The 14,415-nt window shown below is 38.7% G+C and overlaps 1 protein-coding gene across 5 annotated transcripts in view; it reads left to right on the top strand.

Moving 5' to 3' along the window:
- The window catches only part of ANKRD12 (ankyrin repeat domain 12), a 56,915-nt gene that overhangs the window by 13,277 nt on the left and 29,223 nt on the right, over positions 1-14,415 (top strand). For 4 of the 5 annotated variants that reach the window (XR_001553436.3, XM_015855254.3, XM_015855253.3 and 1 more), the window contains exons 2-3: positions 4,718-4,854; positions 12,282-12,429. Coding sequence is in view for 3 of the 5 variants with exons in the window: in XM_015855254.3 (XP_015710740.2) it covers positions 4,768-4,854; positions 12,282-12,429 (235 nt within the window). In the remaining 2 variants the exon portion in view is untranslated. The remainder of the gene's footprint in view (positions 1-4,717; positions 4,855-12,281; positions 12,430-14,415) is intronic. The other variant, XM_085539713.1, reaches the window with a different exon arrangement.

The following is a 14,415-nucleotide window of genomic DNA, read 5'->3' on the forward strand; positions in this document are numbered from 1 at the left end:
GAGTTTGAAAGCCATTGGTGAATCACCCACAGCTCAATCACACGGGCCTCAGTTTCTCAGGAACCTGAGCTGAGGGTAAGAAGTTCTTCAAAGGGTTTGAGTAACAGCAGCAGCTCTGTTGGGGTACTGCATGCATTCCTGGTTTCTCACGTGTGAAGGCATGCCCTTTCCTTAGCACTAGGTGTAAGCCTATAGAAAGATAATATAGTAACTTGTAGATATTAAGGATTAAATGTAACTTCAGTTTTCTGTAGCTGGTTATCCGAAAATCTTGTTTTGGGTCAAATAATTCTAAATAATCTGTTAAAAGACATGTCTTTGGTACTTTAATGAGAAAAATAGCATTTTTTTAAAACTTTTGATGGAAAATAATTGAGAGAAAAATTTAACATGGTATTACAAGTAATAGGATGTTGATGATGGATAATAAATGGGATGGAAAGACATTTGTTCATAAGGACCAAGCATTCACAGTATCTGATTTTGTTATATGCAGGAAAGTTTATTTAGCAGGAGGCAGTTTTCACAGAATCACAGAATTGTAGGGGTTGGAAGGGACCTCTAGAGATCATCGAGTCCAACCCCCCTGCCAAAGCAGGCTCCCTATACCACGTCACACAGGTAGGTGTCCAGGCAGGTCTTGAATATCTCCAGAGAAGGAGACTCCACCACCTCCCTGGGCAGCCTGTTCCAGTGCTCCATCACCCTCACTGTAAAGAAGTTCTTCCACACATTCGTGCGGAACTTTCTATGCTGTACTTCCATCCCATTACCCCTAGTCCTGTCCCCACGCACTACTGAAGTTTTATTGAAAGCATGAGAAGGATCTATTTTTTGGAGGAAAAGCACAGTTGTGCCTTTGTCTGACCAAGTGTTAGAACTGCTTGTTTGGACAGTGCTGTGACAAAGAATAATTTGGATGTAAAAAATGTAACTTTTAAATGTAGGGTTCTGATGATTTGGAATAGGCCATCAAGACTTCTTGCTGAGCCAGTAATTGCATTAAGAAACATCCCTGGAGGAGTTCAAAGCAGGCAGTTCTAGGTTTCCCTAGAAAAACCTGCTAACGTTCTACGTCTTCACTTTGAATTCAAATCTGACTGTGTTCAGAGCATTGAAAGGACACAGCCAGCTTGGATTCATGAAAGGCAGGTCCTGCTTGACCAACCTGATCTCCTTCTATGATCTTGTGCCCTGTCTGGTAGATGAGGGAAAGGCTGTTGATGTGGTCTACCTAGACTTCAGCAAAGTCTTTGACACTGTCTCCCACAGTATTCTCCTGCAGAAGCTGGCAGCCCGTGGCTTGGACAGGTACACCCTTGGCTGGGTAAGGAACTGACTGGAGGTCTGGGCCCAGAGAGTGGGGGTGAATGGAGCTAAATACAACTGGTGACCAGTCATAATTGGTGTTCCCCAGGGGTCAGTGCTGGGGCACTCTTCAGTATCTTTATTGATGACCTGGATGAGGGCATTAGTGCACTACATTGAGTAAGTTTGCAAATGACACCAAGTTGGCTGGAAGTGTGGATCTGCCTGGGGGTAGCGAGGCCCCACGGGGTCTGAACGGGCTGGAGAGCTGGGCTGAAGCCAATGGGATGAGGTTCAACAGGACCAAGTTCTGGGTCACAATGCTTTGGCCACAACAACCCAGGCATCTCTACAAGCCTGGGGCAGAGTGGCTGGAAGACTGTGTAGAGGGAATGGATCTGAGGATATTGATTGATGCTTGGCTGAATATGAGCCAGCAGTGTGCCCAGGTGGCCAAGAAAGCCAATGGCATCCTGGCTTGCATCAGAAACAGTGCTGCCAGCAGGAACAGGGAAGTGATTGACCCCTGTACTCAGCTCTGGTGAGGCTGCACCTCGAGTACTGTGTCCAGTTTTGGGCCCCTCTCTGCAAGAAGTCATTGAGGCCCTGGAGTGTGTTCAAAGAAGGGCAACAAAGCTGGTGAGGGGTCTGGAGCACAGGCCTTATGAGGAGAGGCTGAAGGAGCTGGGAATGTTCAGTCTGGAGAATAGGATGCTCAGGGGAGACCTTATTGCTCTCTATAACTACCCGAAGGGAGGTTGTAGTGAGCTGGGGATCGGTCTCTTCTCTCATGTAATTGGTGATAGGATTAGAGGGAATGGCTTCAAGCTGTGTCCAGTTCAGGCTGGACGTTAGGAAATACTACTTCTCTCACAGAGTGGTCAGGCAGTGGAATGGGCTGCAGAGGGAGGTGGTGGAGTCACACCTGGGGGTGTTCAAGGAACATTTGGACATTGTGTTGGGGAACGTGGTTTAGTGAGAACTGTTGGTGATAGGCAGCTGATTGGACTGGATGATCTTGTAGGTCTTTTCCAACATTGGTGATTCTGTGATAATCAAAGTAGGAATGGAGGTAGCTTCAAGGAATCAAGTAGTGGGTTTAAAGGAAGGAAAGAGAATGCAATGAAAGAAAAGCAGAATATGCAGTCAGAAATACTTGATTAATATAGCACTTTTTATATATTGAGAAGCTTGAAGGCAGTTGTGGTCATTAGGATATATCAAAATGTTTACAGGAAGGGGGCCCTTTTGTTATATTATCAAAACAAAAGACCAGGTTGCTCACAGCCCTATCCAGCCTGGCCTTCAATGCTTCCAGGGAAGGGGCATCCACAGCCTCACTGGGCAACCTGTTCCAGTGTCTCACCACCCTCACAGTAAAGAATTTCTTCTTAATATCTACTCTAAATGTACCTTCTTCCAGTTTAAAGCTATTTAAAGCCAAGTATTCTGCAAGATCATTTCATGTAGGTTTAGGTCTCTTGAAGGGAGTGGAGGGGTAGAAAATTGTTTAAATCTGGAAGTTTTGAGTGTCAGGTCTAGCACTAAAGAGAATATAGCAGTTAGTTACCAGTGTCAAACCAAAGTAGCAGTCCCGATCCTATTACAGCAGCAAATTCCCTTCATGATGTTCCCAAAAATCTTGGCTATAAAGCAACAACAAAACATCATACCTGAAACAACACCTAGCTGACATAAGCAGAACAATTACTAGAAGACTCAGTAAGACTGTGGTCCTGGAAATATTTGTAGCATGATATGTCTGCTCTAAGCTCGGGGTGTTTCGTGGGTCTTCTTAAAATGAAGTCAAATGCAGTTTTAATTTTCACATGACCTTTTCATCTTGGCACTCTTACAAGTGCAAGTCAGACGAATGAGTTCAGCAAATGACTTTGTTGGGGTTTTTGGTCATGACACTGTTTTTGCTGTAGGACATATATTTATTTTTTCTTAGATCTCTTGGTTTTCACCCGGAGCTGGAACTGGCTTTTGAGTCTTAGCTAAGCCACAAATCTGACTGCAGTTTGGGATTTATGTGGAGCAGTCCGTAGTGGCTTAGCAACGTGCTTGACTCTTAACAAGCCTGAACAGAGTGAAAGAATCAACAGCACAACTCTGGAGAGTTGAAATGAGTGCTCGTGAGCTTCTCCAAGTCAGATGAGAGTTCTTGATACGCATTTCTTTAGGTTAAATTTCTAATGTTATTTGCTAGGTTCTCTTTTAGCCTTTTACTTAAGTGGTGAGCTGAGTTTGCCCTGCTTATTCCCAGCCCCTTGTAGCTCATGCCTTGGCAATTGCTCTAACCAGACAACATGAAGAGAAGCATTAGGTCTTCTCTATTCTTGTTTTGCAATTCAGAATTCATAGTGTTTGCAGTTTGGTTGTTTTTTTCATCTAGACTCTCCTATCATAGTGCTTCATGCCTTATGTAGTAAAAATTCTAGTGTGCTGATGGGATATTTTGTCCTTTCAGCTTATCGTACCTTTTTTCTTTGTATTAACATCTTTGTGTCTCTTAGAAAGATAGTAAATGATACTAGAAAGCACTAGACTAGATATTGCTGGCAGTGTTGTAAGTGAAAAGCAGTTTTCTGCTATGTTCCTGACATAAGTTTTTAGGACAACTTGACTTTCATGTCAGGTTTTAAAAGTGCTTAGCTTGTCTTGAAGCAGAAAAGTATAACAGCAAGCAACAGAAAATTCAGAATTGCATTATGTGACACTTGGTGTGACACAGAGTTGAAATACTGCAGAGCTCTTAGATTCGTATGCATGTACCTATAATGATGGATTATGTAATTAATATGTTTGACAGTGGAAATTGTTTCTATTTCCAGAAAGCATTTTAAAATCATTTTTAACATTGTAATGTTCTTAAACATTTAACATATTTTTCTTCTTGATAAATCTCTTGTTCCACTAGAGAGGATAGCACCGTCACCAAGATGGACAACCTTTCAAAAATATTTTAGATAGAGAGTATTTCAGTTTCCTGGACTAGAAAGATAAGCTTTTGTTGGCTGTGTGACCAGAAATGATTTTATCCGTTCAGCTAGTCTTATTGCCTATAAAACAAAGTGGCATATTGAACTGCAGCGAGAGGTCAAATACCTGGAAGCTTTAAGTCTGTCAGAAATGTAGGTTAGAAGGATGAGGGCACTTCAGCATGTAACTGTGGTTTTCTGGTGCCACCGTCTCCACCAGTAGCTATGTTTCTGGTTTTGGTTTTCACTCTAGGGTGGGAGCTGTCAATGAGCGGGGTACGTGGAGTCAGGTGAGACTGTTAGTCTAGTTTTTTGGAGTAGTATTCAACTCTGCTACCATTTGCAGTAATGTTTTTCCTGGTTTGTCATTGTAATTTATATACTGATGGTTTCAGTGGTTGTTTTCTGCTTGTTCTTTTTTCCAGACACACAATGAACCCACTGATACAAGATACGGCTAGTAAACAGCTATAAAATGCCCAAATCTGGATCTGCAAAAACAGCTCAAATAGAAAATTCTGACAGTGATAGCACTATGGTGGAAAAACCAACTGCAAGAAAGGTAATGCAATTATATTCGTGTCTGTTAAAATTTGGTGGAACAAAGAAAATGTATCGTATCACAGCTTTTCCTGCTGTAATGGAAAATAAATACTTATTTATATTCTGATTTCTTGAATGCAGAGGAAAAAAATCCAGTGCAGTTTTTTACATGCCTTCATGTAATCAGAATGTATGCCTTTGGTTGCAGCTTGCAACTTAGTTCAAAAGGAAGCTGGATATGTGTTTTGTTCTGTTAATGCATAGTTTCCATATCTTATATGATGTCTTTCTACACTTACAAGAACAAGGATTCGTATCTAATTTAAATTTACAGTGCTTTCCAAACACATGAAATGTTTTTGAAGGGTTATGACAGCACAGACCAAAGAGCAAACGATTGTCTTAGATTTCTTTGTAACACAGGAACTTGTTCCCTCTCTTGGGAGGATTTGAAAGCCAAATGCTGCGGAAAGCTTAAGAGTAACACCTGTAGAAGTGAGTTTGTGTTAAAAACTGTACAATCCAGTTTTGAGTGATAGAAAATGAAAGGATACATGAGGTCTAGTAGTGCTAGTGAAAATAGTATGCCCGTAAGTGTGAAGTATCCTATTACTCTGCAACTTCTAGAAACATATTGCAAGTAACTCAGTTACTGCTGTAGTTTAGCTCTGTTGTATAACTGACGGTACAGCTCACAAGATAAAACATTATTCTTAGTTGTATATTGCCCAATGGAGATGATCCATTTGCCTCCCAAGTGATGTTTAAAGCTATGTTTATAAAAGGAGATTGTGTCTGTAATCATACTTCCTATTATGTTGAAGTCCATCTTTCTTTTTCCATCTTTCCATTCGATGGGTGCATGTAAGATGGGGAGATGAAAAGATTAGAAGGTCCAATATGTGCTTCAAAGTGTTTGCCTTCCAAAAGGATTTATACAGAGCATTAGACTTTTTAGACTCTTCTCAGTTTGTTTTATGGGTCCCAGTAAAGTGAGGCAAAGGCAGATGTTTCTGCTAGCTGTAATAAATTACTTAGATGAAGAGGAAGACTCCGGAGTAAAATACAGAAAGGAAATTGGCTTACTAGTAAACGGGTGGAATAAAAATATTTTATTCCCTTCTTGTTCTTGTTTGGCATATGGTCAACTTAACTGAAATACTGGGAAAGTTAACACCTGGAAAACAAAGGGAGTTTCTGGGGGCTAAAACTATATATAGGTTTTTTATAGGATTCCTATAGGAATAGGAAGGCTACTGCAGTCAAATCTAGTGATGGTATTTTCTTTTTATTCTTGTAAGTAAATGCATTTTGGCAAGCTTTTAGTTGTTATTAGTTACAAAATCAGTCTAATAAAAATGTTTTCTGGCATAGTGTAATAGCAAGTATTTCTAAAAAAATGAAAACCAACCTTCTGACTCCTGAAAATCCTGAGGGTACGAGTAACAACTGCAATTGATAGGAAAACAACTCTCTCAAGTTTTGTGAATTTAAGAGGAAAAAAAAAAATCTATGACAGGTTAAAATGAGTTTTCATTTTTTCACTTTCATCTAAGCAAAAATAGAAGGTTTTCTAAATTTTCTTTTTCAGTATTTCTTAGCTAAATATATGGTTTGAAAAACTTGGAATGCATTTGCTTATAAAACTGCATAGAAATATACCTATTCATATTTTTATAGTGCTTGTTGCATTTTTTTTCTCCACAAGCTCTGAATTTTGCATACAAACAGCTCTACAGTCTGAGTTAAAAATAGATCAGTTGGTCAAAACGAGTTTACTTCTCAGGCTCCTTCTCCTTTTCTGTGCTCTGCATCTGACTCTCTTCTCACCTCTTCTCCCTCTTGCATGTTACTATATTGGAAAAATGATGCCAGTGTCCTGAAGTGGCCATTGAATCTGCAGCCACTGCCAAAGAAGCTGCCTTAACAGTGATGCTTGCTACCAGTTCAGTATTTGCTGATTGCCTTGAGACCTTTCTCTGCAGGAATCTCCTGCCTCTCATCCCCATAAATTGTCCCTTTCCTGCTGCTAACAGTAGCCGTGCACATGTGCTGAGTCATTTAACCTCCTTGTGCCTTTAACTCAGTGAAACATAGGTAAGCTTCTGAAACACGGGTATATTTTGCCAGAAGAAAACTATGCATAAGTAAGAGTCCTCTTGAATGAAGTTGATAATTGTGCTGGGAACTGGATATACATGATAATAAACATGGTTATTATGAGATAAACATGGTGTCCTTTATTTGTCAGCAGGTAGTGGAGCTGGAAATGTGGCAAATTCTTATTTGTTTCAGGAAGGAATAAAGTAACGTTGTATTTTTAGTAGTCATATAAACACCTTCTGTTGTCACTTTGCTTCTGATAAAGTTTTGTTCTTAGTGAAAAGGAAAGGTGTGTTCACTGGCTAGTTAAAGCTCAGGAGATTGGAATCTGAGCAAGAATATGGCTATGGAAACATAATGGTGAACTAATTACATTGATAGCAATAAGTAAACTGGTAAACTGCTTGCATTTTTACATTCAGTCTTTCATATTGTCCATCTTGGAATTCTGTAGTATGAGATGAGCAAAATGTAGGATTTGGCTTGAGGTTGTATGATATAATACTACTACTAATAACACATACTACTGAAAATGTGAGACGTCAAGTAAAATTACATAAATCTGTGTTGCAGTTAATGTCCCTGTGTTCACATTTTTAGCGTAATAAATGCAGTTTGGTTGCTTTGTCTTTATTTTGAGAAAAATTGAATGTACGGTAAAGATATTGGATAGTCACTTAACAGTCACACGTGCTGTTTAACACATGAATAGACAACTGGCAGAAATTTAGCTGGCACTAGGATAACCTGAGGATTTTCCCTTGTACTAGAGAAAAGATAGACAAAATATTGCCAAAATGTAATCTTTTGGATTCAGTCTTTTATGTTATTTGAAATTCAACAGGATAACACTGACATTTGTGTTTGAACCAGAGAAAATCTGGAAGACAAATCTATATTGTCCAAAAACATAGAAGTGGCAAAGTTTGAATTTATAGTAATAATTTTAAGTATATTTAGAAAGTAGTGGGAATTTCTGTAAAACAGATTTTTATTTGCTTCTGTGTCCAATTATATGTGTTTGTTATTGGTGCAGAAATATCTCTGAGCTACTTCTGGAGCTTAATCTCGGTGACTGTAAATGAACAGAAGATAGGTAGTTCAATTACAGATGTTCTCTTATATGCCCATTGATCCACTGTGGGCAAAGGAGCCCTGATGTGGAATTACTTTCACATATAGCAGTGCATCGCTGAAATGAACAGTAATGTTAAATGACACCACTCCCTGAAAAACTATTATAGAATACCCTTAGTTAGACCCACAAAGACCACTGAGTCCAACTCCTGGCTCCACACAGACCACCCAAAATTCAAACCCCGTGTCTGAGAGCACTGTCCAGATGCTCCTTGAACTCTGGCACTTGGGGCTGTGCCCGTTGCCCTTTGCAGTGTGTTCCATGCCCACCGCCCTCTGGTGCAGACCCTGTCCCCAACCCACACTGCTCCTCCCCTGGCACAGCTCCATGCTGTTCCCTCGGGCCCTGTCACTGTCGCACAGATCAGAGCTCAGTGCTGCCCTCCGCTCCCTGTGAGGAGCTGCAGCCGCCATCAGACACTTCAACTGTTGCAATTATGTGGCGTACTCTAGACCCTTCCCTGTTACTGTAGCCCTCCTCTGGATGCTCTTGAATGGTTTGATGCCATTTCTATATATTGGGGCCAAATCAGCACCCAGTGCTGGAGGTGAGGCCTCACAGAGCAGACAACCCCTCCCCTCGCCTGGTGGCAGTGTTGGGCCCGGTGCAGCCCAGGCTGTGGGTGGCACACTGCTGACTCAGGTCCAAGTTGCTGTCAGCCATAACCCCCAGATCCCTTTCTGTGGGGCTGATCTCCTGCCTCTTGTCCCCAGGTTGCACATCTATCCAGTGCTGCCTCATCCCAGGTGCAGCATACAGCACTTCCTCTTGTTCAGCTTCACGCAGTTGGTGATTGCCCAGCCCTCCCATTTGTCAAGATCTCTCTGCAAGGTCTCACTGCCTTTGAGGGAATCAACAGCTCCTCCCAATTTAGTGTCAACCACAGACTTGCTCAATTTATCTTCAGGTCATTGATGAAAGCGTTAAAGAGAACTGGCTCTAAAATGGAGCCCTACAGAACCCCACTAGTGACTGCCCATCAGCCTGATGTAACCTCATTTACTATAACTTTTTGAGTCCGACCCATCTGCCAACTGTTCACCCACTGTATTATGTTTTTGTCTTGCTGTATGCTGGCTGTTTTTTTCGAGGAAGATACTGTGAGAAACGCTATTGAAACGTTCATTGAAATCCAAAAAATTGCATCAGCTGTCTTCCCTTTGTGAACTAGGTGTGTAACCTTGTCATGAAAGGAGATTAGATTTGTTAAACAGGACTTTCCCCTTTTGAACCCATGTTGGCTGTGACTAACTTCTCTAAGTAAAAGCTGTAATGGCCAAAAGATATGGTATAAACGTATTCCAATGGTTAGTACGTTAAGACAAAAGAAAAATGCCTTTAGGATTTGTTTTTCCTTTCACAGCTGATAAAATGTGTAGTTTTTATTGGCTGTGAAATTCGCTTAGCTCCTGAACAGAGGAATGTACTGTAGTTTCTGTTGTTACAAGACTTAATCTTTAATGCTTGTCCAGTGGAAGTTGATACTATGCTTACTATGCTGTTCTAACAACCAGTACATTTCTATGTGAATTAGCTGTATTTTCAGGTCTTTTCAGAGCTTAGAAAGTAATTGAGTAACATCCACGTTAATAAAAAAAGCTTATTATCAAATATGCTTTAGGGTACATGTATTTCTGTTTTGATTGCTTGTCTTGGGAGCTTAAAAGAAAAACTATCTAGAGTGCATACAGCAGGAATACCATTCAGTGTTTGCAGGAGATATTTTATAGAGGTGAGAACATAAGGAAACTTTAGTTTATCTGAATTTTTACTTTAGGCTGGAAATCTGGAAGTAAATGGTAGATTTGTGGTTCAAAGCAGAAGAATGTTGTTTTGTAAGAAGTGAATTTCATCTTAGAAGACTCCAATAATATTTGTTCCCAAAACCATTTTAATATCGTGCAGAACATGCTTCAGTATGTAATTATCTTTGATAGATGAAAAGAAATGCTTTTTCCTGAGGCTTAGTACATCTGCAAGTTTACAGATTATACGGGACTGTGTTGTCTCCTTTTGTGTGTTATCATTGATTGTGGATGTACCAGAAAATAGAGCTAGAATAGGATATCAAGGTTGTACTGATTGTTGTTAGCCTTCTGAGACTCTTTCTGTTAAGCAGATGACAGATGTCCTCTTCATAGCACACTAGCATGGTTTTGCTAACACCAAACATTTTTCATGTTGCTACACCTTCCAGTGAGGCATGCATTAAATGTTGAGATGTGCAGCTCCAGTTCATCCATTTGCCCCAGAGCACAATAAGCCATGCTTGATTCTTGACAAATCTTGGCCAGACCTTTTCTGTAAAGCCTTAACTGGTGGAAATTTCACAGTCTCCTTGGGCAGTTTGTTCTGATACTTAATTATGCTGACTGATGCAGAGTTAGATGGCAAGTGGAAGGATAAATGACATTTCCTTGTCTCTTGTTGCAGTCTAAAACCATTAAATGTTCTTTAAGTGTAGCGAACATGGAGCAATAGTTTATGCATCTCAACATTATTCTGTTTTTAATCCATATTTTATTTGGTTAGTTGTTTTCTGACCTTCTGGAAAAAATCCACAAATGTTCTAAATCACAGGTAGAAAAGATATAAGCTTTGTTGTATTTTCACTTCATGGATCCCTCGAAACTAATTAATAGATTTGTTCTGGCTGAATTTTGTACTTTGCTTGTACACTACAGAAGAGATGTCCATGCTGTTACAGTACCAGAAGTGGGTGAAACGGTGAATGCTCACTCTTTAAGCTGAAGAGCATGTTCTAACCCACAGCACTTGCTACTTCTCCTTGCTCTCTTTTGCTGCAAGTTTAATCCAAGAAGCTGTTAAGAACTAATTTTAACATGCAGTCTTGTGATTGTATGGTAAATTACTTTTATCAGTTTGTGTAACCTTTTTTCAATCTTATTCCTTTTGTTTTGTGCTTAGACTATTATTCAAATTAGACCACTTTTCATATCTGCTAGTTATTTTATTATTCATTTGCTAATGCTTTTTTCTTCTCTCTCTTGCCCAGTTGTGTGGGTTGGAAAGTCAGCCACTGGTTATTACCGTCATTCTCAGAGGCTCTTTAGTCTGTTCAATAGGCTTTATTACTTGTTTGTATTTATGGCCAAACTTCTATTGGATGCTCACTTATTACCCAGGGTTGCTTCTAGTTTTCTCTAATCAAAGGAGGAGCAGCCTTTTATTTTTCACAGATTGTCAAGTAGGGTTATGTTCCTTTTCCACCTTTCAAAAATTAATCCACTAGTGTTTTTACTCAGTTTTCTGTTGACTAATAGAGCTATGGAGTTGTAGTCGATATTGCTGGTAATGTATTTCTGCAGTACATGGTGAAGAGAAGATGTTATGTCTCTGTGTTGTCTCTTGATTAGTATGCAAAAAAAAAAAAAAATAAAAAAAAAATCAGGCTTTACAGAGGTTTCTCTCAAGCAGTTGTCTCACTGACTTGCTTTTTTTCCTCATAGTTCAACCTCCTAGTTTGTGACATATTTGAAGTTGCTGATGTACCTGTCATGTTTTTCTCACTAAGCATGTTTTATAAGTCCAAAATCCCAGAGTTCTGCATCTAAATATTCCAAGTAACTTGTACCTATATTTTTCATTTCTGAATTTGATACCAGTTAAATAATTTTTTTCATAGATTTTCTGTGATCTTAGTAGATTTTGTCTGAGAAGTTGAAACACTACGCTATTATCCTTGTTGAAATGAAGAGCTTTGTACAGGGATGAATTTGGGGATGGGGTGAAGGTAGGGGCAGGCTCTTAGAGATTTTTGTTACTGTACTGCAGTTTACAGTCTGAATTGAAGTGTGAGCTTTTAAGGTGTTTTTAATGTGATTACTATGCTGTAGTCAGAGAAGCAAACTGGGGTGATCATTAAAGGCCATAAGACTTAGCAAACTCTTATCCAGTTTGTATTGTTCCTTTGCATTTAATCAAGGCTCTAATAATGAACAGCAGTTCTGCAGTGATGTATCTGGAAATGCGTATAACACAAAAGATTCTCACTTGAAAAAGAAAGAACTGTTATTGATTATTTTGGTAAAATTACTTTAAAAGGTTTTGGAATGAGCTACTATGTAATACGCACACTCACATACATATACATTTCTCACATAGTACTCTTTTCAGTCTGTATACATTATGACACTATTCTGATATATGCAAAAATTACTTAGTATACTTTTTATTTGCATTAGAGCAAGGACAAGATTGCATCCTACAGCAAATCTCCAAAAGTGGATAGGAGTGATGTGGGGAAGGAGGTGAAAGAAAAGTCTTCCATGAAACGTAAACTTCCTTTTACTATTAGTCCATCCAGAAATGAAGATCGCAATTCAGACACAGGTAGAACCTTTTTTATTTCTTTGACTAATTATTTGTTGGTAAAATACATCTTAATTTAATCAATTGTGTATTATGTTTTTACAGTGATATTTTTTTTCCTATAAATAAGGATAGTAAGTATAAGTGTTGCTTCTGATAGTTGCATCTCTGTTTGATAAGTTTTCTTATCAGATATTTGCAAGAGCTTGTGTGATAGTGTAGTTCATTTGCATTTTCCAGTTCTTTTCTAACCTCATTCTTTTGTTTCTATTTTAGTCATAAATCTTTCTTTTCACTGTCATCTCTGTAAGTCCATTTGCTTACACAAGTAAACAGATGAAAATATAATGTAAATGCCTTCATTTGAAGCCTTGAAGCATTTTTGGGAGAGGGAGAGTGGGAAAGATGGGGAGATGCTTTGTCCTCTGGTAAAAGAAGTTTTTAAGTTTATGGGACTAACAGAACTACCTATGGAGAACAAACTTTTCTTCCAGTTTAATCTCCTTTGATCTATTCAGGATACTTCTTCTGCACAGGCTAATAGTTCTTCATGACTTTCCTGTATGTTCTATTATAATTGATTTCAGGGCTTCAAAATATGGCTCTTTTCTAGTTAAGGTGGAAGAATCTGGGTGTTGTAATTCGAAGAGTAACACTTACCTCCTAGGTTTCATAATTAGACATATGCCACAGTCCAGCAAGAATTCCTTTGACAGCAAGACAGTAGCCATGGCCTTTTGTAAGCCAACCAGAAGATGTTCTCATATGTTCAGTACTACAGTTTCTCATACAGTGCTTGTTATAAATTTTTTTTTTTTTTATAAAAGGTACTTCTGTTAACATGCTTAGAATTACATGCAAGGTAAGAATATGTACTGATGTACATGCTTAAGTTTTGCCTAGGACTGATTTCATGAAGACGGTTTGGTTCTTAGATGTTACATATATATATCTCCCTTAAAGAAAATATGCTATGAAATCCAAATTTAAAATATCTGCATTATAAAACAATACTTTTGGATTTAGAGTTCAGTTTTTAGCATGTTTATAGTATTCTGAAGTCTTATACTATTCATAATAACACTTGATTCTGAAAAGACCGTATTCAATTTACAAGTACGCTCCCAGCATTTGATTTGTTGAATTTATTGCTTGGTATTATGCCATAACTCTTTTTCCTAATGGGACTAAATATATTTAGAAATCATTTCAGCATTTATCTTGTGCTTGCTAAGTTGTAGCAGAGGTGTTATTTCAACAGTTCAAGTATGGGGGATAAATACTTAATAGAATAATAAAGGGCACATAGCTTTAACCACTGTGTAGCAAACATTTCTGCTTTTTCTCTAATTCTTTGTTGACACATTGCAAATTTCTGAATGCATTGCTGCTGAGGTAGGAAGACAAGATAACTGTGCTCTTGGACAGATGAGGAACTTGGTACATAAGCTTTCCACAGGCCAGAGGGGCTGGAGCATGATTGTGACAAAAAACAAAAAAACAAAAATAAGAAAGAACAAAAAATCCCACAGATCTTGTAATGCTGATTCAGTACCAAACCAACGGGATTAGAGCAGCGGGCCACTTGTGTTGCAGCCAAGTTTGGCACTGAAATGAATTATGACTGACATCAGTGAGTGTGAAATGCAACGCTTCTTCTAAAACAGGCTTGGCTGTAGACATTGAAAAGATTTCCCATCACCTGACCATCTTTTTGTCATATTTTCTTCAGTAGTTTCATTTTTTCTCCATACTCCCATATTCCACCCAAAATGCTCCTCATCCTGTTTTTTTGGTTTGATGGTGTGATGTGGGTTTTGGTTTTGGTTTGTTTTCATATTCTTTATTTCAATATTGTCCAGAAACATAAAGTGGGAGTGAACTTGCACAGCTAAAGTGAATGTTAACTTCATTTGTAAATGTCTTTTAAAAATTTTAATTACTAATAAACTATTTGCAGATTTAATTTTACATCCAGTCAATTCTGGCAAGAATGCAATCACACAT

The sequence above is a fragment of the Coturnix japonica genome, chromosome 2 (assembly GCF_054131305.1).
Source record: "Coturnix japonica strain WE chromosome 2, WE-NBRP24, whole genome shotgun sequence".
Lineage (NCBI taxonomy): Eukaryota > Metazoa > Chordata > Aves > Galliformes > Phasianidae > Coturnix > Coturnix japonica.